General features: G+C 31.4%; 2 protein-coding genes across 3 annotated transcripts in view; both read right to left on the bottom strand.

The window, feature by feature from the left end:
* Positions 1-800: 800 nt before the first annotated feature.
* Positions 801-25,642, bottom strand: part of LOC111628650 (TOM1-like protein 2) — a 32,284-nt gene continuing 7,442 nt past the window's right edge. The window contains exons 1-6 of one of the 2 annotated variants that reach the window (XM_023372480.1): positions 24,508-24,673; positions 16,573-16,657; positions 9,588-9,672; positions 6,004-6,150; positions 1,616-1,747; positions 801-1,034 (exon numbers count right to left, since the gene is read on the bottom strand). In XM_023372480.1, coding sequence (XP_023228248.1) covers positions 816-1,034; positions 1,616-1,747; positions 6,004-6,150; positions 9,588-9,672; positions 16,573-16,657; positions 24,508-24,568 — 729 coding nt within the window. In that variant the 5' untranslated portion in view covers positions 24,569-24,673 and the 3' untranslated portion in view covers positions 801-815. Of the gene's footprint in view, positions 1,035-1,615; positions 1,748-6,003; positions 6,151-9,587; positions 9,673-16,572; positions 16,658-24,507; positions 24,674-25,642 lie in introns of those variants that run through there. The other variant, XM_023372479.1, reaches the window with a different exon arrangement.
* On the bottom strand, positions 21,856-24,068 carry LOC111628649. The gene has a single exon (XM_023372478.1). It carries the CDS (start codon positions 23,666-23,668, stop codon positions 21,920-21,922), a length of 1,749 nt encoding a protein of 582 aa, XP_023228246.1. The 5' UTR covers positions 23,669-24,068; the 3' UTR covers positions 21,856-21,919.

The following is a 25,642-nucleotide window of genomic DNA, read 5'->3' as shown; positions in this document are numbered from 1 at the left end:
ACTCAAATAAATAACTATTCACTTAAGAATAGTTATAAAATAAACAAATCACACATTTGAAATATAACTTTAAAATGTTTTAAAAGATTCCTAAAACCCTATAAATTCAGTTGTAGAATCGACTTTAGGAAATGCTGCTTTAAGTTTTTCATTAACTGTTCTTGCTTTTTTAATTTTACAATCCTAACTACCAGGTGATTCAAAAAGGTGCTACATGTTTGATCTCATGGTGTACTATACTATTTGATTTACAAGGAACTGATGAGTGGCATTTGAGAAGTCACCTTGAAATCACTGTTCCATGAACCATAAAGTCATGTACCCGAGTTACATTAACAATGCCTATGTCAGCATCCAAGATGCCACTAAGCATACAGTTGCAGCATGTTGCTTACAAAAAAAAACCCAGGAGAATGTGAGACTGAAAAAACCTGATTTCAATAGCACTTTTAACACTTGGTTTGCAAATGCTACTATTCTGTTCTAGTTAAATCAAATAGTGTCAGCATACAATCATGAAACATGTAGCCACTTTTCTGACTCATTCTGTACAATTTCTTGAAAAATTAAGCATATTTTTAAAAAATTTTTAAATTGTCTCTTAATATTTAATTATATCATTATATTGAAACAAAAAATATTTTCTTATAAGCATTCATAATAAATAATTTTAATAATAAACAAAGTTTTAATTGTCTAAGTGAAAGACATCATCAATACAAGCAGAATAGTAATTGCATGGCCTTAACAATCAGATTCTAGTCATATAATATTATATATTCTATGGAATCATTCTATAGATTTCCTAATAAATATTACAATAATTGAATTAATCCTGTAAAACATACATGCAAAGACTTCAGATCATTAGAATCAGTCTTTCCAGGAATTAAAATTTTTAGCATTTCTCCAAAAACTTCTATAGTCCCTTTCATTAATTCTAATTCACGTTTCAATTTTAACATTTCTTCATCTGAGAGAACAATCTTTTTTTGTTTCTCAGATAATGGTGAATTTAATCTCTCTGATGATTCCTGAAAATAAATATTTAAAAATATAATTAATGTAAATAATGATATATTTAAAAATTATGATTTAATAATTAAACATTAGTATAGAATGTATTATTTAACTACAATAAAAATAATTTTACAGGTGTTTTGCTTTAATAAATAGTTTAATTAAATATATCTATAATGTGAATTATTTTAAAAATTCAGAAATAACTGAATAATATTTAACTATTTAATCTTAATAATTACAATTATAAAACAATTTAAAATAAAAATAAATTCATTAATTTAAACATGAATCAATTTTTGTTGGGAATATGTTAAGATTATTAAATACTGTACCAGTACCATTTTAAAAAAATCCAGTAATGAGTAGTAAAAAGTTCCCAACAAAAGTTAAAACTGGGTATAGTACCATCTATTATACGATTTTATTTTAAAAACATTTTTATATTATTAATTATTATAAAATGGCAAAAAGCTTAATTTTGAGGGGTAGATAAAATTGATTAAAAAAATTGTAAAGGCTAATATATGTAAAATGTTAAAATGCCTAAAAGTTCAATGCCAGTGTGACACTTTTAACTTATTATAATACTTACTGTGAATATAATATTCTTTTCCATTTCAAAATCATCATATATGGGAAATTCAATGTTTTTTGTTTTTAATTCATTATAAACTGATACTACACCCTGAAGATCTATATTGTCTTGAAATGTATCTGCCCATATCTAATTAATTAAAAAATACAAACTTTAAAAAATTATTCTCATGTCAAAAAATTATTTACAAAAAATTATACTGTAATGAAATTTTTATTTTAATTATTAAAAGTCAAAAATAGTTAAGAGACATTAATTCGTTAATACCAGCCTAAATAATTGATTATTCTCCACTATTATTTCTTAACTACAGTACAAGAAAAAGGACAAATCCATTACTCTTTACAATCATCATTACTGCGCTTCATTTGTTTTCATTCATTGCCTGTGTTCTTTGTCTTGCCATAAGACACTAGCCAGACAAAGAACACGGGTTCTTTTGTTAGCTGTTTTTTATACCCCAAATCCCAAGATAATAGTGTTGCCAAAGCATACAAGCCCTGAGGTAGTTGCAAATACATAACAATTCTCCCATCTTAAATAGTTACAAAATTTTCAACATAGTTTGATTGACAGCATTCACTTATCTTTCACTGAGTGTTGATTCCATCAGTGTTGTTTGTTCTTCCAATTTACTGTTTGCATCATCAGAGTCTGTATCCTTTAGTAAGAAATAAAGATAGGTCTGTCCTTTGTATGTGCGAGGCCCTGAGCCAAGAAAAGCTTGGAGGTCCCTTAAGGAATTTGTAACAGAGAGTTAATGTTCATAAATTTTTTCAATTAGCTTTCTCTGCTAAACATATTGTTATATTTATGTTTAATAAAATTTATCAAACATATCTTTTGATCTTATTCTATTATTGTCAACTGGGACTTATTGTATTATTAGGACAATTACACTGGTGTACCAGTTATTTGCAAAAGGAGGAGTTCTTAATCAGAAAAACAAAAAATCTTTATTTTTCACCTGTTGTTTTCCCTGTACACATAATACACGTGATATTTGTGTTTCGGACCAATAGGTCCCTCTTCAGCAGGTTTACCACAACAATGTTCTAAAATAATGTATATAACAATTTAAAAAATTTTATATTACAATAATCTAAAAACCTGACAACAATATAGTAAAGATTTTTTGTAGTCGATTACATCAAAATATGCACAACACGTTTAGAAGAATCACCATTTTAACATTGCTTAAATACATATTTCTGTATTAAAAATTTTAAAAAAAGGTTTTAAAATTTACAAAATTATGTAGAAAATAGATTCAACTTAACTATCCTTGTTTACTTGAATGAATAAATTATTTTATACTGTATTCTAATTTATTCTCATTTCTTTCAATGGTTATATCTAAATAATTAATACTGTTATTCATTTCTTTTTCAATATCAAACTATATTTTTTCTATTAGGTTTGCTTGTTGTAAAATTAATTTTTCATTGATTTTTCTACTGTCAAATATAATGATACAATTGTATATATACCTATTGTAAAATTCAATTCCTATGTTTCTAATTTTTTCATTTATACATATCATGAATATGAATATTTCTGCCAATTTTGGAACTATGCATGTTCCTATTGGTATTCCATCGATTTTGGTGTAAACTTTTCATCATTCTGAAAATAATTATTTTTCATTACTAATAAACATAATTTAGTTATCCATTCTGGAGCATGTATTCTATTTAATGAATTTTCAATATTATCTCTAGTTATACTCGAATACATATTTTTGACATCTAAAGACATTAATTTCATATGTTTATTAATAACTATTTTTTCATTTTTTAATCTATTTAATAATTCATCTACGTTTTTAAGGCTATAATTAGAAGTTTGCAACAAATTTAACTTATTTTTCAAAAATTTTTCTAGATTATAAGAAACATAATTTTTAACATCTATTAAAGGTCTATACTTAACTGGATTTTTGTGTGTTTTCACTCTGATATTAAAGTTTGGTGTTCTATTTTCTATTTTCATTTTTTTAAATTCTTCATCCAGTATTAATCATTGTTTTTTCAATATTTCTAATTCCTTATTCAAAAGATTTGACATGTTTTTTCTTGGGTCGTTTTAGAAAGATGTTGTTAAGACAAAAAATGAAGCATTACCTTTCGTTTTCTTTTGTTCTTTTATTACTTAACTTTACTGACTAGCGGAACTTATTTACAACATTTCAAATTGACGAACCTCTGACGACAGAACACTTTTGCCAGTGTTGCCAGATATAGCTGTACAATAATTAACAATATAAATGTACAATAATTAACAGATGTAATTAAAGAATTAATACAAGAAAGAAGTTAAGATTTATTAAAAAAAGATCCAGCAACAGTTTTAACTGATTCTTTTTCTTCAGTATAAGATTGGAACAGGCAGCCATAAATCTTCAATGCATTTTAGCACAGTATTTGTACATCTGTGGATTTAGAACATGGGAATCATAAAACATATGTCAGACTATCATAGGATATTATGTTGCATAGAGGAACTGCAAATGCTCTATGGGCTTGTATGATCTGTATGTTCAGGAATGCCACTTGCAGAAAACATGGACAAAAGGGAAAAATATGAGTCAATAAAAAAGGGTTTTGGGTCAGTCTTTGTTATGCTATAAAATGAAAGAGTGGAGTGAGCTAGTAAAATTAAAACTACATTGTAAAGCAAATAGATTATTTACGAATAAATACTTGTGTAAAGAAATTTAGAGAGAACAGACATTATTCTTTGATATAAAAATATAAACATATTTTTTACATAACAAAATGGATGAAGCAGGCTATGTTAAACAAATATCTAAACTAAGGGGCTTAATCTCCTCCACTCACTCCACTTGTTTGCCTCACAGATTTATCCTCCTTATTCCCAATTTATATTAATAATAATAAAAATTTTGTGACCATTTATTGATTCCTGGTGCTGCTGTTTTTTTATTTTATTTTATTTTTTTGTGAGGAGAAAAGTGTCACGGCAATTTAAATTAAATATTTTATATATGAAGTAGATAACTAGATACCATATAAGCGTAATTCACTTAATGTAGCAGAACATTGTTAAATAAACATGGATTATTGAAAGAAAAGACATTATTCTCATATCTGTTTTTTTTTTATAATTCGTCCCTTGAAAAACTTCTTAACCAAATTCTACTGAATTTGTAATGGCATTCAAAGAAACTATTATAGTATATTAATAAAACAAGGAATATTTTTAAACAAGAAAAATTGTTATTATTTTTAAGCAGTTAAAATATAGATAATGATTTTATTTAACAAAATTCTTTAAATACAGTAAGTTAACAAGGGGGATGCATTCCTAGATGACAAAATGCTAAATGAAACAGTGTTAAATGAGGCCATTTTAACAGAGTAAATAGGGATAGGGGAACACACTACCAAAAAATAAACAAATTTTACTTTAATTTTAAGTTATTTTTATATTAATTTGTATAATAATATATGTTAAATAACACAAACAATGCACACAAAAATGTAAAGTTCATTTTTTGTGATGAAGGTCCTGATTTTATTGCAAAAAAACAAGAATTTAAGTCATGAAGTTTCACTACTACTCAGTTTCATTTGTCACTTTTTTCTTTCCTTAAGGAAATGTTGGTAGCAGAAGATTGCATCCAAAATGCCTCATTTTGCTTTTGCACTCCTTTCAAAATCTGTATCATTTGCTACAATTTGATCAACAATTATCTTACCAAACTTTTACTAATGAAATCTGTAGAGAATTTTTTGGGTTCTTCATTTTCAAAAGCTCTATTTTCCAGTTCTACATGAATTCCTTCTTCTGCCAGTTCTTGAAGGTTGTTGTTGGTAAGGCTCTCACCAAAAACCTGCAGTAACTACTCAGTATCCTGCTCATCTACATCTAGTCCTGTATCAATTAGGTTGACAATTTGGTCAACTTAACGATACAATGATAGGCTCTTCTCATTGAGAATTCTTGGATACATCTGGCCATAACTTTTTCCACACTTCGTTCGTGCATTTATTAGTTAATTCTTGCCAAGCGAAGCCAATATTGCCTATGGCATCACAGATGCCATAGGCAATATTGCACAATAACACAATAACACAAACAATGCACAAACAAAAATAATATTTTTTCCAAAATGGCACCAAAAACACATAGATTTAAAGAAAGTACACCTTTTTACCAACTTTTTGATTATTTCATGTTTGTATATAATTGTATTATATATGAATCAATGAAATGCTGCAATAATTTAAATTGGCGTAAAGTTTGAGCTTTTTTTTAGGCTTCAAGCAGATGGCATTATATCGAATCAGTATTAAGCGGGATCTTATTGTACTATTGCACAAGATATTTATCAGTTTGAAAAAAATCATCTAAAAAAATACCTGTATTAAATTCAAAACTTTTCGTTGTATTTCAGGACTGGGGTTATTTTTTGCAGAAATAAGCTTTACCAAATCCTGAATAAAATCTTTTTGCATGGCTAGAGAATGAAACTTTTTTCCACAATTTTTTACACAAGCTTCTAATACCTGGAAAAAATAATATTTTATTAAATTTAAACTACAATCTAAACCTTTTATCAGAAAATCAATACTTAAGTAAAACAACTCTGCAAAAATTTTAATTTTTGTATATATATTTGTTTAAAAACCAAAAACACTCAATGAGCAGAAACAATAACCAGAGTGCATTGTGGCTTACAGAAACAGCAAGAAGAAATTTTATGTCCTGACTACTTACAAAGAGCCACAATGCATTCTGGCATTTAAAAAAAATATGATGATGTAAAATTCATATTAGGACTGTTTAAAAAATATGATCAAATGTCATTTCTTGTTTATTCTGTAGTAGCAAATAGAGTTCAGGATATATAACTAAATATCTATAACAATCAAGAACAATGGCCAGTTATTTTTGCAGAAACTGTTAAAACACTTAAAATTACAATTGATATCTTTTGAATGACATTTGCACTTTTTATCATAACTGCGATTTACAAAGCCCTGCTTACTTCCAAACATTACATTTGAGGCTGACCAAAAAGATAGTGAACTTGAGGGCACATCACTTGTCAGATGAAGTTCTCAGTAGTTATAAACTCATTGAGAGCATAGAACTGCCAAAGGAGACCTTTTTTGGTATCCAACTGCTGAATGACCAATTTCTCTTTGAACAAACTTTGCTCTTCTTCCTCAATGAGGTTAAAATGGCAGATAGTTATATACATGTGTGATAAAAATGTTTTGTGATGTTTATGGAACATGTTAAGGTATGCAGATAATGTTGGAATGCATGGCAGTCATTTTCCTTAACAGTCCCAACACAAATTTCATAACATGGCATGCTAAAAAATGCCAAAACATGCTGTGGCTTTTTATAAGCAGCCAGGATACAAAATTTCTTATTGTGACTGTTTCAGTGAAGCCACATGTGCTCTTGTCATTTTTTTCCACTTACTGAACATTTTTGATCTTTCTACCTAATGTAGGGGCCGAGGGGGGAGAAATAAAAAAACTCGAACGATAATATGTGATATATATCGTCATCGTCTCCCTTGCCATTTAGACTGCCGAGCGGTAACAATCAACGACATGTGGAAGCAGTTGAGTCAGAGATAGATGCTTTGTTTACAAACAACACAACCGTTTATTAAACACAAAAGAAGCTTACAAGATTTCCGCGATCTTGGAAGTTCTGCGGCAGCTGCGGCCTCTGGGTCTTCCTCTCCTTTCCAAGATAGTCCCATTTTGAAGGAGTGTCCCTTGTTCGCAAATGAACCATTCCATCACGTCTCGGCGACTCTGAGACGATGCAGTCGACTTCCATTGATAGAAAGATGTCGATCGGAGGTCGGGAGATGGAGACGAAGATGGGTGCAAGACACACACACAACAACAGGTCCGTCACTTGGAACTTTCGGGAGAAGAAGCCATCGAGTCCTTGAATTTCCGGGGTTTTATCCATTTTCTCTCAGATTTCCCTTTCCAATTGGTCTCTCCTCGTCACCTGATGACAATTCAAAACCTTTCTGGGGCGCGGGAGAGGTCAAAATCGAAGTTTAATTTGATCTCCAACCGGAAACGGTCGACGGACTTACATTCTTCTATTGTTTAAAAATTAGCATCGCGTTTACATAAAATAAAAATCTATTTCTAACTACTATATATTTTTTCTTTAAAACAATTATTTTAACGCGAATTTTAGTGAGGGTTCAGACCTGTCCAGAGCCTCACAGAGCTCCCTGCCATTTTAAAATGTCGTAACGGAATAATGACATTTTAGCTGGCAGCTCTGAAAGCTGTAGTCCCTTCTCCCTTTGTTTGCCAAGTGAGGTAACAGTGACACTTGTCTGAGAATCCATTTTCCTCTGGCACGCGTTCGGTTTTGCGTTACAAAGTTCTTATTTTTAAAACATTATTTCAGAGGTATAGAAATCGTTTACAATTCATCGAAATGTTCGCGTAACATCACATGTCTGTTTATAAGATTGATTTTTAAGGAGTTTATAAGATTGAGTTTATAAGATTGATTACAAGATTAGCATCTATGTAAAATGAATAATAATCCAGTAAATGGATTATTATTCATTTTACATAGATGCTAAAAAATATTAGTTGGTCTTTATCTTAATATAATTTAACCATCAATCATAAGTAAATTTCAATCAAATCAATTATTATTGAGTTCTGATTCATTTTCAAGCCACATACATAGAAATTAGAATTAAGAAAGGAATTACAGTAATTATGCAGTTATAGAGCATTTATTGAAACCCAAATATCCAGAGTAATGTGGACTGATGCTACCTTAGATATCTGAAAACTTGAATAAAATGGATAGCCATGACTATTTCAGATTAAAAATTATTATGAATATGAGATTTAAGTCTCTTTTCTTCATGAATTTAATTATACATATTAAAAAAAAAAAAACATTTTTTTTAACATGATTTATTATACAGCTAATACATAGAATAGTTTTAAGAATAAAAATGTATATTATTGTAGTTAGATTTTAATATGAATGGTATGTCTCACTTTGAAGTTTAATGGTAAAAGGTAACAGAGAGAAATCATTTTTACATGTTATCATTTTAAACTTTCTTTTATGAAAAATGGATATATTCACTTAGAAGTTCACATTAAATAATGCAGAACCTTGTTAATTGGGCTCAAATAATCAGAATTCTATGTATTTAAAAATTTCTATGAAAACTTAACCAGTTATTTAAGTTTTAGGGCTTATCACACAGGGAATATGATACTACAAAAAATTTAATTTATTTTATATCTAAATTTACAAAAGAATAAAAGATTTTACAATGATTGAATCTAAAAGTATACAATACACCCAAAATACATTTCAGACTCTTTTGGAGTCCTTCAGTTGGTGATTTTAATAAAGATAATAAAAACAAAATGTACATAAAAGTTAAATTAAAAAGGTGTAAATAACTATGAAGACATCACAATTAAAGAAACCAATGTTATCTCCTATGTACTGTACAATAGACTCCATTTTTTTTCCTATGTTCTCTATAATCAATCCAGCCAAGGATAGCACCACACATAATAATAATAATTAATGCAAACTACATTTAGTATTATTCAATAAAACTTAGACATAAATTTGAATTAATTCTTAAATATTAATATAGACCAGAAATAATTTCAAACATCTTAAAGTTTTTTAAAAAGATTTATCTATTTCTTTGAAAATTAAATTAATTATTTGTATGTTTTTACTTTTCTGTTTTCTTGGATTCAAATGAATATTTTTCTTAACTCTGATTACTTTTGAGTCTCAACCTATCTCAGGATTAAGAAAGATATTCATTTGGTCTCCAAAAATGCAAAAAAGTGTAAATGCTCAAGTCTTTGGAGAAATAAACTTGTCAATGTTTGTATGTTGTTTGATATTTATTGTGAAAATAAAAAAATTTTAATAATATATAAATTATACATACTTTCAAAGTATACATAATAACTGAATTATTTCTTCCAGCATTTTGTTGTAAACGCTTCTTGATAGCTTTCAGAGCAGTTTTAGACCTAAATGTAAGTTAAAAATAATTCAACAATAATATTCATTTTATATAATTATCAAAACTTTTTTACCGATCAAAACATGAAATACAGTAGAGCAGTGGTTCCCAACCTTTTTTCATTAGCGTACCCCCATGGCATTTCCAACTTCCCAACGAGCAATGCATGCGCAAATCTCGCACTGCCTGTTTGTAGAGTGTGTCACCATTTTGAATTTTATTTTGACTCGGTTCTTGGTCCCCTGAGTAGCAACAAGTCTGGTTTTTTATGCGCGCATGATTTGGGCACATAATACTTTGTGCCAAATTGCAACTTCTGACACGTACTCCTTCATACCTCTAAGCTGGTAACACAGCAGGCAGTACGATTTTATAAACAAGACATAGTCTTGTCAATAAAAAATTAATAAAAATACTGAATGAATAATGAAAAAAAATTACCGCTTGTAGAGAAAATCTGGAGAAACTAGCAATGTCCTTTTCCTTGATAACAATAAAAAATACTTTTTATAAACAAAAGAATACTTTTTCAAACAACACATACGGATAATGTTGAGAGATAATAATAATAATGGTATTATTATTATTATCTCTCAACATTAGAGATAATAATAGATATATATAATATAATAAAAGATATATATGTTGAGAGATAATAATAATAATGGTATTATTATTATTATCTCTCAACATTAGAGATAATAATAGATATATATAATATAATAAAAGATATATATGTTGAGAGATAATAATAATAATGGTATTATTATTATTATCTCTCAACATCTCCCCACCATCAGAAGTCTGTAGCATAATCACTAAATCACACATAATAGTATCCCCACTGCCACTGACAGACTGCACAACATTTATTGTTCTGTTGCATTGTACAATCGGCAGCATAAGTTTTTATTTATATTTTTGCATTTTGAAATGTATAATAAAGTTTGTGATTGTTGCAAGGAACATTTTTTACCTAATAATTTTTTAATACTATTAATTTGTGATACATAATATATTATCTTTTCTGCCATAATAACTAACTTTTGCCTGTACCCCTAAACAACCTATCACATACCCAGGTTGGGAATCACTGCAGTAGAGCATCGATTATCAAATATCAATCAACTGAAACCTTTCCAGTCAGCATATTTAAATTTCTGCTAGTGCTGTGGCACTGCAATCTTTGGCTATTTCTTGGGCTACTCCAATATTATTTTTGTTGATGTGCATGCCTTAGTTAGCAGCATTGGCATGACCATGAGAGGGTACTTAAGGACATGCCAGGATTTGAATGAATTTCAACATGGGATAGGTTAATATATTTTTTCATACCTAATTGGTTATCCAAAAAATCAATTTTCCGAACAACCCCAATCCCCAATTGATTCGGATAATCGATGCTCTACTGTACCATTAAAATGAAAGTTTCTAAATATGAGACAACTACAAACTGTGCATCATTACACTTTGCTGCACTAAATATGGTTTAACTGAGACTCAATTGTTTTAGTGTTTGCAAGATGTTTTAAAATTCAGTTCTATCTTGTCTATACACAAGTGTTTTGATGGTTTAGTGCATTTCTACACAGTAGGACAACCCTCTAAGACCAGGTTAGAAGCAGTTGCCTTGCAACATCAATCCCAAAAATATATGTAAATATGTCAGACTATTGTAAGAGCAGATCCACCAGTAAAATATAGGAATATATGGTTTAATCTAGGTATTAGATCAGCAGTAATACAAATGAGATCTTATACAAAGAGCTTTTTATCAGGAAAGTATAATGTTGACAAGTTTTGCATTCCATGCCAGAGCAGATGAAGTTATATGGAATGATGCCATGACATGAGCCAAAAATTTGAAAATAGGCAGTCAAAGCATGTTTGAATGATTATATAAATGGTGACAAAACATATATAAATATTACTGGCAGCAATCAGTAATTTTGATGTTTCTGGATGAGCTATTTGTTACCCATGAAGGTAAAATATTCTTATAAAATGTTTTACCAATTGGTAGCCAAATTCATTAACTAAGTACTGAAGTTCAACCTTGTGTCTAGAAGATGAAAAGACTTGCCATCATGTCATTTGATACCAGTCATTGTCAAGAGAGAGGAGCTGGGGATTTCTTTCCAAATCCAGAAAAGCTTATGGGTCTGTATGATCTTATGAAATTAATCTTATTTTTACTAAAAAAAAAAAAAAAAAAAAAATCTTTAGGACTACTTTATATTAATAATGAAGCATTCTACATATTTCAAAAAAAAAATAGCAAGAGGAGTTCAATAAGGAGCAAAAGAGATTTGCTCAACCCCAGGTCCCATATTAATGCTCAATGGCTCTGAGCATGTTACCATTTGTTTAATACACTCTTCCACAATAATCTCAGAAACATTCAAAGACTAGACTTCAGTGTCTCCTACTTCACTTCAGTTCTACTTTACTAGTTACTTCACTATAATATTGCTTTTACACATACTTCAATGAGGACAATGGATTGTGGTGGTTCATAGTATTCCCTTCTTGACAGTAGAGGGAATACTATGTGAGGGACTCCTAGAAGCAGAACCTACTTCCTGGGGCTATAAATTAGGAGACACAAGAACTGCAATCCACTTTTTGGCTGGGTCCTTGTGATCACTCGTGGTCAGTGGCACACTGACCTCTATGTTCATACAGACTACCAATGTTACAATCTCATATTGTATGTAAATTTTTATAGAATAAAGAGAATATAACTGTACTTAAATTATCCAGAGGTTCCTCTACAATATATACTAGTCCACAGGATATTCTCAGTAACATATCCAGAGTTTTGAGAATATTAATGTAGCTTAAGGCAGATTCAGGAAGGATATTAAGACATGTAGATATCTTCTTATCATTTTTTGGAAAATGTTACTCAATTAGTTTAGAATTATTTTAGTTACCTAACTCTTTACATCATTCTTTTTTCATTTACTTTTTAAAATTGTTAAATAGAAGATGGAAAATGGATAAATAATAATTTTGAATTGATAGACTGATTATAAATTACACAAATTATATTATTGTTTACATTTGATGTAATTCCAAAAGGAGAAATGGAAAAGATATAAAAATCATTACATCTATTATTTTCACTATAAATTACTGAAATTACAGTTATTTTGAATTCATATATACCCAGGGTGGCCAAACTCCTTGATAGTCCGAGCCATTTTTTCAAAATTTGAAATTTTTCGCAAGCCGCAATTAAATACATATTAAAAAGGTATGCAAAAAATTACAAATTACAAATTATATCCTTAGCAAGAGTGATACAAATTGTTTCCTCCAGAGCACAATGTCAACTGTTCGTTGCAATGATAATTTACAAATTCAAAATCGGTCTGAAGTCGGTCGATAACGGATGATTACGCCACTGTTTATGTTTGTTCGCACAGTTTTCGATGAGTCATATCATTCTTAACTTGGACGGAAATGAAATTTGTTACAACGTTGCACTTAGTCTTTCATATTTGTTGTTAGTAATTTAAGACATTTTGAAACACATACAGAACGATAATAATTTTTTAAAAATATAATAACACAAAAATGAAAAGGGAACTCGGGTACATTTATCGATAGCCACAAATAATCCTTCAAAGAGCCGCATGTGGCTCGCAAGCCGCAGGTTGGCCACCCCTGATATATACCATAATTATCTTTAGTCTGTACTCCACACTTTTTGACAAGTATTTCCAAAAAATATTAGTTTAAATTTTTCTGCCTTTTTTTCTATTTGTATTATTTTCTGCCATTGAAGTCATGAGATATGCATTATTATAATTATTTTTATTTTAAAGAAACAAAACTAATTGAATGCTCTGATATCAACAGAGTACTGTAGCAGGATACAGAGTTCCTTATATAGGATGCCAAGCATCCTGGATATTCTAAATGAATTAAATGTGCAAGTAGAGATGAGACACAAATACCAACATATTTCAGCAAACAAACAATAAATTTAATGAAAATAACATTTTTGACTACTTTGAGTAATCATCTTTAGATTAACATACATTATAAATAGGAACAGTAGTTTGAACAAAATAAATAATTGAATTACTAAATTTTTGTATTCATTGACCAGAATAGCCATATAAAGATAAGACATTCAAACACCTAGCTACTTATTCTTTATATGTGCGAGTATCATCCACCATCCACCCTACAGTCCAGGTCTGGCATCTTGGATTGCTTTATATTCCCAAAAATCAAGAGCTGCTATGCAGACAATGTTTCAGAGTGCAGAAGAGAGGATTTCTGTTTATAGATAGCTTGTTTAAAGTTTTTCAGAAATCCAATGAAATGATTATATGTGGAGGCTTCAAAAAGTTGTGGAAAAAGTCTGTAACTAAAAATTGTTTGGAAGGATTTTGATTTCAACGCACCTGAACATTCATGTACCAACATGTTATAACATGTTCAAACAAGAACCCTTATTAAATGCAGGTAAGAATGCAGCACCGACAGTTGAAAGTCAGGCACCATTCAAACAACATGGAATCCATCAAAATCAAGACCAGAACAAATGTAATGTTCATGGTGAAACTTGGTTGGGAGAATAGACAAATCATTGATGCTCTGGAACAAGTTTATGGTTATAATGCTCCAAAGAAGTTGTGGGGGCTGAGGGAGGAGAAATAAAAAAAACTCAATGAATGATAATATGTGATATATATCATCATCGTCTCCCTTGCCATTTGGATTGCCGAGCGGTAACAATCAACAACATGTGGAAGCAGTTGAGTCAGAGATAGATGCTTCGTTTACAAACAACATAACTGTTTACTAAACACGAAAGAAGCTTACAAGATTTCCGTGATCTTGGAAGTTCTGTGGCGGCTGCGGCCTCTGGGTCTTCCTCTCCTTTCCAAGATAGTCCCATTTTGAAGGAGTGTCCCTTGTTCGCGAATAAACCATTCCATCACATCTCGACAACTCTGGTACGATGCGGTTGACTTCCATTGATGGAAAGATGTCGATCGGAGGTCGGGAGATGGAGACAAAGATGGGTGTGAGACACACACACACAACAACAGATCCGTCACTTGGAACTTTCAGGAGAAGAAGCTGTTGCGTCCTCGAATTTCCGGGGTTTTATCCGTTTTCTCTCAGATTCCCCTTTCTGATTGGTCTCTCCTCGTCACCTGATGACAATTCGAAACCTTTCGGGACGTGGGAGAGGTCAAAATCGAAGTTTAATTCGATCTCCAACCAGAAATGGTTGACGGACTTACATTCTTCTATTGTTTAAAAGTTAGTGTCACGTTTTCATAAAATAAAAATCTCTCTCTAACTATTATATACTTTTTCTCTAAAACAATTATTTTAACGTGAATTTTAGTGAGGGTTCAGACTTGTCCAGAGCCTCACAAAGTCAACAACCTACAAATGGATAAGTCGCTGAAAGGTCCAATTTTCTTTCAGTTGAAGATGTAAAAAGAGCTGCTCTGATATGGTTCAGATCACAAGACCTTCAGTTCTACTCAGACAGACTTAAAAACTGGTATCAACATTTGCAGAAGTGTATTGACCTTAATGGAGCATATGTTGAAAAATAAGCATCATAACTGAAATCATTTTTTCACACTATCCTTTTTCACAAACTTTTTGAAGCCGCTTGTATGGTTAGTTTGAGTATGAAATGATGCAATAAATGGAATAGGAAATACTTTGAGAAGTTATATCATGTGTAAAATATGTCTAATAGTTTACACACACTGGAAACTTTCATAGTTGCCATATGAATATTACATGCATAGATATTATTTAATTACAAAAAAAACTTTATTTTCTATTTGAAATTAAAAATTTACCATAATTTTATTAAAAATGTCAATCAAATTACAGAAAAACAGGGGAAAAAAATGCAAAATCCAGAAAACTTGTGCATTACTTGTAAAGTAGGTTATAACAAATAATTTTATTTTAAAAATAATAATGACCATACAAACAAATTTGGGTCTATTTAAATCTTTATCCTTTGTTTAAATGTGTTAAAAAAAGTGGTGTTTATATGCAATAGTGACCTGTGTGATATTGTGAAAACTTTCAGTACTGTTTGTCTTTGTCCAATCCTACAAGAAAAGGCCAGTGTCAAATGTATTAAGTATGAGTTTTTAATATCCTATTATTGGTCATTTTTAACAAAGACTGTATTTTTTATCTTCAAGTTGTTAACCATCTTTCTCTGGCTGGAACTTTAAAAAGAATAAATAGACACCAATTTGTTTATATGGTTATTATTATTTTCATTTAATATTCTGGAAAAACCATTTTATTTAAGTGTACTTCTATAGAAGTTAGCACCTTTTTTTAGTTGAAAAACAATTTTACTGAAATGTTTTCTAAATTAATTAATTTTATTTTATTCTAATTTGAGTTAAAGACATTTATTTATTTAAGATAATTTATTGATTAAAGTTGTTACTGGCATCTATTAATTGGCTTAAATTTTGATTTTTATAATTTATTTTGATCATTAAAACTGCAAATAAAAAATAAAAACATATTTCTATTATTTTGTTCAGTAATAATCATCATCATAATATTTTAATCAACCAAACATTATGATTGAAGAAAATTAAAAGTGGAAAAAGGATGAAATTTTCCTATCTTAAGCAAGCTAATATAGCTGCATTCAATATAAATTTTAAAAGTACTTTTTTAAGTAGGAATTTCTACATTTTCAGAAAAAGAAATTACACTAGATATTTCATGAATAATGTTAGAACTCTAGGAAAATAATTTCTGTAAAGTAAAATATTTGATAACATATGCCTATTAATTAATGTTCATATGTATAATAGCAAATTATGCATATATCAAATGTAAATGCATAACAATTAATAAAGAAATTATAAAATTTACATACCCATCTTCCCTTGAATTTACCATATCACAGATCTCCATAATTAACTTCCAGTTTTCTGAAGATAAACTTTTACTTGTAGCTTTTTCTGGAATGAAGAAAATTAATTTTTCTCAAAAATTTAATTAATAGATTTAATATCTACAGATATGAAAAATAGAATAATTGGCAGAAGTAACGTTATCAAGAAACAGAAAGAACAATTTTATAAGATAACAGATACTTTACTTATCTAGTGGATAGAATAATGTTCATGAATTTTATCCCATATTTTCTAAACAAATGTGACCAGAAATTTTTTGACTCAAAAGAGTATACAGAGGTGGTGACATAAAATGTAGTATTAATAGAGGTTAAGTTGGTCTGAGTGTACACAACTTAGTTCAGAACAACTAAACTTTATTTTCTGAATACTACAATACATGGTTAGTTAACAATCTTAAAAAGTGTGCCACCACAATAGTAAATATAAGATTATCATAAGATAGGAAATCTTGATAACTGCTACACTAAAAGCCTTTGAAGCAGGATAAAGATTTAAATTAGTTATGCATACAACATAAAAATCACCCTTGCGAGAATAACTATTTTTTCAAATGCCTGGCTATTTGGCACTTTTCCTGCAACACTGCCTTAATCTGAAGAAATACTGTAAATTGAAATACACAATAACACAATTCCAAAAGTCAACAAAACAACACTTCAATATTTATCTGTTTCACAGCAACAACAGCAAAAAGAAAATCCACTGGATCTGTGATTTTTCCATGCATTTGGTGATTGAGTGATTTTTAAGAAATAAAACAATTTTAAATAGCTTTTCTGAAAATAAGAAATAGCATAATTATAAGGAATAATTTTTAAAGCAATTTAATGTTTAAGTGATAAATGTATAATTTGAATTTTGGTGAGGAAAAAAGAGTAAAGAGTTCATGGATTCCTAAAAAAGTATATCTGGTCACTATCTACACCAAAACAATTTTTGTGTCTTTTTTATTATAGCTGTTTTAACAGGAAAGAGGAAATCATATTAACATTAAATTGTAATAGTATGGTTATCTACAATATACAGTGGTTCTTCATATAACGTACTTAATCCATTCCAGGTGCATGTCCGTTAAGTGAATAGTCCATTATATGAAATGCATTTTCCCATAGAAATACATGTTAAAACATATAATTCATTCCGCAGCATAAAATAACAGTACTGTACCATAAAAAAAATGCAAATGGAGCAGTCACCAATTATGCCGGGTAGTCAGATGTTGTGAGGAGGAGGTGGAGGTGGAGGAAAACTTTCTTTACACATTCATACAGATACAGACATTTTACACATTGCAGCAGGCCTCTTTTTATTGTTTTTTAATTGGAGTCAGATTCAGGAGAGGCTTCCAGAGCTTGCAGGGTCAACTCCTCTTGTTCCATCCTTTGTTTTTTGGCAGCTTGCTTCTTGAAGAACATGTCCAAGGTGGTCTGTTTCTCTCTCTTCTTCAACACCTGTCGGAAATGACGGGCAAGAGTGTCATTGTAGAGATCATTGACCCTGTTGGCCTCAGCTGTGTTTGGATAATGAGTTTTGGTAAACTCCTTAACCTCTCCCCATTTGACAAGGAAGTTTTTGTCAACTTTCACTCCTTCTGATGATGTCTTGCTTTGTTTCAATTGAAATCACCTTTCTGTTTTTACTTGCACAGCTTGGGTTTCTCTGATTAGATTTAGAAAGGTCAGTTTTATCTCAGAAAAACTTTTCTTCTTCACAAAATATTATTATAAAAATATGTGGGTTCAAACAATGATATGTAGTATTGAAAAATTTTCTGTTTTTGTTTATATCTTTACTATGTCCAATGGCATTGGATCCTTATTATAACTTACAGTGGTGCCTCATATAACGTATGCCTCAAATAATGGATGCTGCAAACAACAGACTTTCTGTTTGGCCGTTACATTACTCGAGCAATGGACTGGCTGTGAACAACGGACTTTCCGTTCAGCAGTTATGTGAGGCAAACAACGGTCTTTCTGCAAACAAGTGTGAATGATGTTTCCACTCTTTTGCCATTGCCAATGACAATCTGCTAATTTTATAATATATTATTAGTATATCTGAAGTACAGAGCTCCTGTTGGGATTTGACTTGCTCCCTTGTTTATTACATACATCACCTCAGTGCAGGGTATTTACATTTATTCAAGTGTTGTGTAAATAATGGCTTCTAAAATTTGCACAACACTTGAATAAATGTAAATACCCTGCACTGAGGTGATGTATGTAATAAACAAGGAAGCAAGCCAAATCCCAACGGGAGCTCTGTACTTCAGATATACTAATAATATATTATAAAATAAGCAGATTGTCATTGGCAATGGCAAAAGAATGGAAACATCATTCACACTTGTTTGCAGAAAGACCGTTGTTTGCCTCACATAACTGCTGAACGGAAAGTCCGTTGTTCACAGCCAGTCCNTATTATAAAAATAGCAGATTGTCATTGGCAATGGCAAAAGAATGGAAACATCATTCACACTTGTTTGCAGAAAGACCGTTGTTTGCCTCACATAACTGCTGAACGGAAAGTCCGTTGTTCACAGCCAGTCCATTGCTCGAGTAATGTAACGGCCAAACAGAAAGTCTGTTGTTCGCAGCATCCATTATTCGAGGCATACGTTATATGAGGCACCACTGTAAGTTATAATAAGGATCCAATGCCATTGGACATAGTAAAGATATAAACAAAAACAGAAAAATTTTCAATACTACATATCATTGTTTGAACCCACATATTTCTAATATTTTGTGAAGACGAAAAGTTTTTCTGATATAAAACTGACCATTTCTAAATCTAATCAGAGAAACGCAAGCTGCGCAAGAAATAATTTCATAAATTTCCTCTAAATTTAAAATTTAAATCTTGCCTGATTAAAAATATTAATCATAAAATTTAAATGCAAGGTAGTCAGTTTCATTTCAGAAAAACTTTACAAAATAGCAACATTTAGTTTAAATTGTGATATGCAAAATATTCTGGAAGCAAAAATGAATTTTTTTTTAACCTATGGCATTGAGTCCTTTGGCACTCTTCAGTTTTGTATGATACTCACAAATAGAGATAAATGGATAAATTTAAATATTCCAAATTTAAATTATGTAATTATAGGAGATGATGCTTCACCCATACTTCAATTCTATTACTATGGATGTATACATTGTCTCTGAGTATGTGATGCCATACTTCATCAATAAACAATGTTTTCTTGAATTCATCAGTGAGTACAAATGCAGATTTGAATGAGATGTTCAGGACCTTATCAGAGCTCAAAGGAGTAAAAAATGTCAAAGGAACAGATGGTCTACATGTGAATCTTCACAAGATATAGTCCCCTGAAATTAGCCTATGTGAAGTGAAATTTTGAAGACCCTCAAAAATGGAGTAAAATTTAAAAGTGAAAAAAATCCAGAACTATTTCTCAAAACGATACTAAAAAAAATCAACTGTTTTCCACTTTACTAGACAACTAAAAGCTTATAAAACATGAGAAATTCCATGGCACTGATTATTAACAGAGGACCAGTCATGCTGTGTCCTCTGTTAAGCTTGTTGTGTTTTCAAGCAGCTCGATATTTCAAAGGGCTATCTATATCTCTCAAAAGATCACATACAGGCTATCAGTTCCTTTTATATTTTTACTCCTATGGTCATGATCTACAGCTCTGATAAGGTTCCAACCATCTAATTCAGAGCTGCATTTGTACGCTTTGATGAAGCCCAAGAAATGTCATGATGAGCACTACTAATTAAAAACAGGAATAGAAACAGCTGAATGTGATAATACAATTCAATAAACATGTCTGACTCGAGTACATACAATTGTATCTTATAGTGCAATAATTGCAGATTAATTGCAATGCAAAGCTCTGAACACAAGGAGTTCAAAATTCCAAATTTCCACAAATTCCCTACTTGTCAAATGCAGATATTTCATGGAATCAGCCATATTGCTCACCACTAAGTACCAACTTTACAGATTGGCAAGCTCAATGCAATACCAGCGCAAACTAGTCACGTTTATGGCAGCTCCACGATTCGGTATTCATTGAATGCTAAATAATTGCACCAAAATATTTGTTGAAGTGTGTATCCTGTGACCACATGTATACACAATTATTTTTGTGGAGTATTGGTTCATTTTCTAGATCTTGGACAAATGTTTGTCCAAGATCTAAAAATGGACAATTCTCAAAAAATAATTTATGCCATTGGTTTTGTAGTTATGAGTAGTTCCTATCTAGTGTTGCCACCTTTTCAGAATTGCTGACCCAGATGGCAAAGTGAGATTTGTTCAAACAGAAGTCCCTGATGCATGCGCAATGTTACTTTACCATGCAAAGAATAACGTGTATGCCAGCTATAAAGCAATTAGGGAATTGTGTAGGAGCAACTTAAATTAAGAGATAAACTATCTCCTGCAAAGAGCTGAGAAAGTAAAAGAAAAAAAAAAAAAAAAATTAGGTCAACAGGCAGGTGTCATGCGTATTAGGTCAGTATAAGATAACAGCAAACTTAACCTTCCATGTGTGAAGCGTTTTGCTGTTAAATTAAAGAAATTTCTAAAAATATTTGCCTAGCTAGCCCGGCAGAGGTCGCATCACTTGACAATCTACAGGGGTGCTGCATGTCACCTCGACCCGCATTTTAAATATTAATTTCTCTCTTAACAGTTCAACGTTTTTCACTTTTTTCTTTTAAATATTATTTTCCATTCTGTTTAGTAATTTAATAAATATATATGTTTACTTTGTTAGCCTTAGTTAGTTATTTATTAACATTTGAATTTACATGTTAAATTTTTAGGAAATTTTTATAAGTAACTGAAAAATTCTAACTATTTAAAAAAACATGAAACAATTAGTGTAGTAATTTAATAAATATATATGTTTACTTTGCTAACCTTAGTTAATTATTTATTAACATTTGAATTTAGATGTTAAATTTTTATAAGTAACTGAAAAATTCTAACTATTTAAAAAAACATGAGACAATTAGTGGTGATAAAAAATTATTTTTATTGTAGAAAAGGTATGTCACTTCATGATTTAAAAAAATTATATTTATGCCTGTTTTAGGCAGTCATAACATGTGAGTTTTCCATGTTTTCCACAAATTGGAGTTTCACAAATCGCACAGTAATTGGAAGTCTTATTTCTAGTCCTTGGGCATTTTCCACACNGGAAATTTTTATAAGTAACTGAAAAATTCTAACTATTTAAAAAAACATGAAACAATTAGTGATGATAAAAAATTATTTTTATTGTAGAAAAGGTGTCACTTCATAATTTTAAAAAATTATATTTATGCCTGTTTTAGGCAGTCATAACATGTGAGTTTTCCATGCTTTCCACAAATTGGAGTTTCACAAATCGCACAGTAGTTGGAAGTCTTATTTCCATTCCTTGGGCATTTTCCACACCTTTTTCTTTTATTTGGAGATTCTACATTTTTTTCTGTATTTTCAGGATTGTCATCTGGTTCTTTTATAAGTTCTAGTATGTCACTTTTTAGCTTTCTGCACAGATGTGGCGTTTTGAGACGGCGTTTTATGTAGGGCTTTACCAGACCTAAAGCTATCTCCTTCAAGAACTTTCTCCGTATAATAGGGCGGCATTCGAGATTTTTGTTACATGCAACTATAATAAGCGCATTTATTGCTGCTATGTTCAACATGTTATAGAATACTGTCAGTGGCCATCTCTGACTTTTTCTTGCAACAGAGTAGTTGCCTGACATTTGATCAACTGTGTCTACTCCACCCTTTGTTGCATTATAAAATGTTATAGCTTCGGGTTTTTTCTTATTGCCTGTTTCTGGGTCAATTGCATCGCTTTGATGCAGTGTTGACAACAATAAGACAACTTTTCTTTTTTTAGGCACATATGAAACCAGAGTTGCATAGTCTTTTCCGAATCCAAAAAGTGAAGAATACTCTTCTCTACCACTGGTGATAAGAAAACATACAGGCAACTCACGTTTGTTTTTTCTTATTGTTCCAACTGTTGTGAGGTTGTGCTGACACAGGAGTTCTCGAGATAACGGAACACTTGTGAACCAATTGTCATACGTTACATTACGTCCACTACCTGAGATTGGTTGTATCAGACGTTTCACAATGGCAGAAGGAGTTTGATCAATACTAAATGGACCATCAGGTTGTTTTCCTAAATAAACTTCCATATTTAGTATGTAGTAGGTTCTAGCATCTACTAGCGAAAACACCTTTATTCCGTATTTAGCAGGCTTGCTTTTCATAAACTGACGAAATGGGCATCTGCCATGAAAACTCCACAACATTTCGTCAATTGTTGTGTACTCACTTATACAGAAATTTTTTTTACAGTTTTCTACCAAAAGTTCAAATATTTCTCTCACAGGAGCAAATTTATCAAGTGCAATCCTTACTTGACGATCTCTCTTGTCATCAAAGCACAACATCCTCAACAAAAATCTGAATCGCTGTTGATTCATTGTTGTACGAAAAATGGAAACTCCTGTGCCATCATTGTTCCACAATTCGTCAGTATGTATGTGTGATGATTTCAATACACCGGAAAGATATAAAAGTCCCAGAAGAGCTTTTATCTCCACCAAATCTGTAGGTTTTGCATCTCTTTCACGAGTATACTTCGATTTAATAATTTCTACATTGATGTTAGTATAGTCCACTATCTTTTGTAAAATAGCATCAGGAAAAAAGCACTGCCAGGCATCCAGAGGTGTGTTAGCATTTCTTGCTTCACTTCTACAACCTGGAAGATGAGTGACAATGCTGTGACTTCGAGTGCGCACAGACTTAAATTGTTTTATCTTCTTCCATTTCGTACCATCTTTTCCTGTGTAGAAATTTCCATCGTGTGAGAGAATGTCATCTTCATCATCATCACTTTGTGATGTATCAGTATCAAACTGTACATTATCCCCATTTTCTTCCTCTGCATCAACAGTACTTCCAGCATCACTCTCCTCATCACCTAAGTAGTCATCTTCGTCTTCTGACAAAGTTTCGTTTAGCATAGCATGTATTCTATCTATCTCTTTCTGATCCATTCTATACACTATACACTCATACACAAGAAGACCATGAAACACGCCTGCAAACAACGATTACAAACTGTCGTTTGACTATAATACAGTAGAGAGAACTTGTGCTGATTAGGGGGTACGGCTATTTGAGAGGTTTCCTTCCATAAAATTAACTAAATCTAGACTAATTTCACTCGAATATTTCAAAAACACGTATAATTTTTTGGAATAACCCATATAAAATATGTTATAAACAAAAAATTGGGTTAATGTCCAGGGTCGTAGACCATCATGGCGGCTCTTCCTATTTTAGCCTCGAAACCGGACCGCTTTGGAGACGTCGTGTCACGTGACGACGCGAGCGAACGGCGGCGGCTGCTGCGCCGCGGCAGCGCCGGCGCTGATTACAGCAAACAAAAGCAAACAGTGGGAACGCACGTTCTAACCTAACCTAACCTANCGACGCGCGGGTTAACGTCCATATACGTAGACTCATGGCGGCTCATCTCTGATTCCGCAAAAAGAAAAGGAAACAGTGGGGACGCACGTTCTAACCTAACCTAACCTATTCTAATAATATAATTGGTAATAATTATGATAATTTCTCAGAATAGGTTAGGTTAGGTTAGAACGTGCGTCCCCACTGTTTCCTTTTCTTTTTGCGGAATCAGAGATGAGCCGCCATGAGTCTACGTATATGGACGTTAACCCGCGCGTCGGTTTTCTCCGTTTATCGCGGCGCTGCTCGCGTCGTCACGTGACACGTCGTCTCCAAAGCGGTCCGGTTTCGAGGCTAAAACAGGAAGAGCCGCCATGATGGTCTACGACCCTGAACATTAACCAAAAATTGTCGGAATACTTACCAAGTGTAGCCCGTTCGAAGACGCCATTGTTTAAGCTTCTTTTCGTCGCGGAGCGGTACATTCTACGTACACGTCCGCTTCCAATGTGTCGGTGCTATTCGGTCACGTGACTACTCATCTCCGACGTGTTCCTGATAACTTATTCTTTTCGCGAAGAATTCGCTGAACTTTAGAGACATCATTAACAGAAATATTAAAACTTCATTCCATTCTAAATATGGATTAAAATCAACATATAATAACGTATGATAATGCGATAAATAATTAATAATTCTGTTCTACTTTTAAATGGTCTAATCTCTCATGTCGTAAACAAAATTGTATAATATTTATTTACATCAAGACATTAGACATCTTATGTTGCATCTGATTAATATTTATCATCATCATAATATATATCATGATAGAATTATTGTCGTTAGCAAGCGGTTTTTCCTTTATTGCTTCATATAGTCAATAATAATAATAATAAGTCGTTTCTAATTACAATAAAAATCTATAGTATATTATGATCTATCACATGATGTCTCTAAAGTTCAGCGAATTCTTCGCTAAAAAGAATAAGAGTAGTCGCGTGACCGAATAGCACCGACAAATGTCACGTGACACGCTTCGTACGCGTCCGCCGTCCGATGTGACGCTCCGCGACGAAAACAAGCTTAAGCAATGGTGTGTTCGAACGGGTACACTCGATAAGTATTCCGACAATTTTTTGGTCATAGCATATTTTATATGGATCATTTCCAACAAATTATACGTGTTTTGGAAATATTCGAGTGAAATTAGTCTAGATTTAGTTAATTTTATGGAAGAAAACCTCTTAAATAGCCGTACCCCCTAATCAGCACAAGTGCCCAGTACAGCGTCGTTTATCCGAATCAATTGGGGTTGTTCGGATAACCGATTGTGTACGAGAAAAATTTCCCAATAAAATCTATATACTATAGATTTTTATTGAAATTTTTCTCCGTTGCGTGTCGCTTCGCGTTGAATTTCGTCGATGTTAAGCCTAACGTAAACTTTTTAAAATAATAATCGTGGCTATTGTATCGTTAAAAATTATTTCTTTATTTTGCACAAACAAAATAAATATATTGAAAAATATAAAAACCAAAAAAAAATTATACTTCAGAAG

This window comes from Centruroides sculpturatus, unplaced genomic scaffold, assembly GCF_000671375.1.
Source record: "Centruroides sculpturatus isolate CEXI.00-Female unplaced genomic scaffold, Cexi_2.0 scaffold419, whole genome shotgun sequence".
In the NCBI taxonomy this organism is placed as follows: domain Eukaryota; kingdom Metazoa; phylum Arthropoda; class Arachnida; order Scorpiones; family Buthidae; genus Centruroides; species Centruroides sculpturatus.
This window is presented reverse-complemented; position numbering and strand designations above follow the sequence as displayed.

Bases quoted from the DNA above. Each gene is read 5' to 3' on its own strand.
- LOC111628649 (XM_023372478.1), bottom strand. From the start codon at position 23,668: ATGGATCAGAAAGAGATAGATAGAATACATGCTATGCTAAACGAAACT.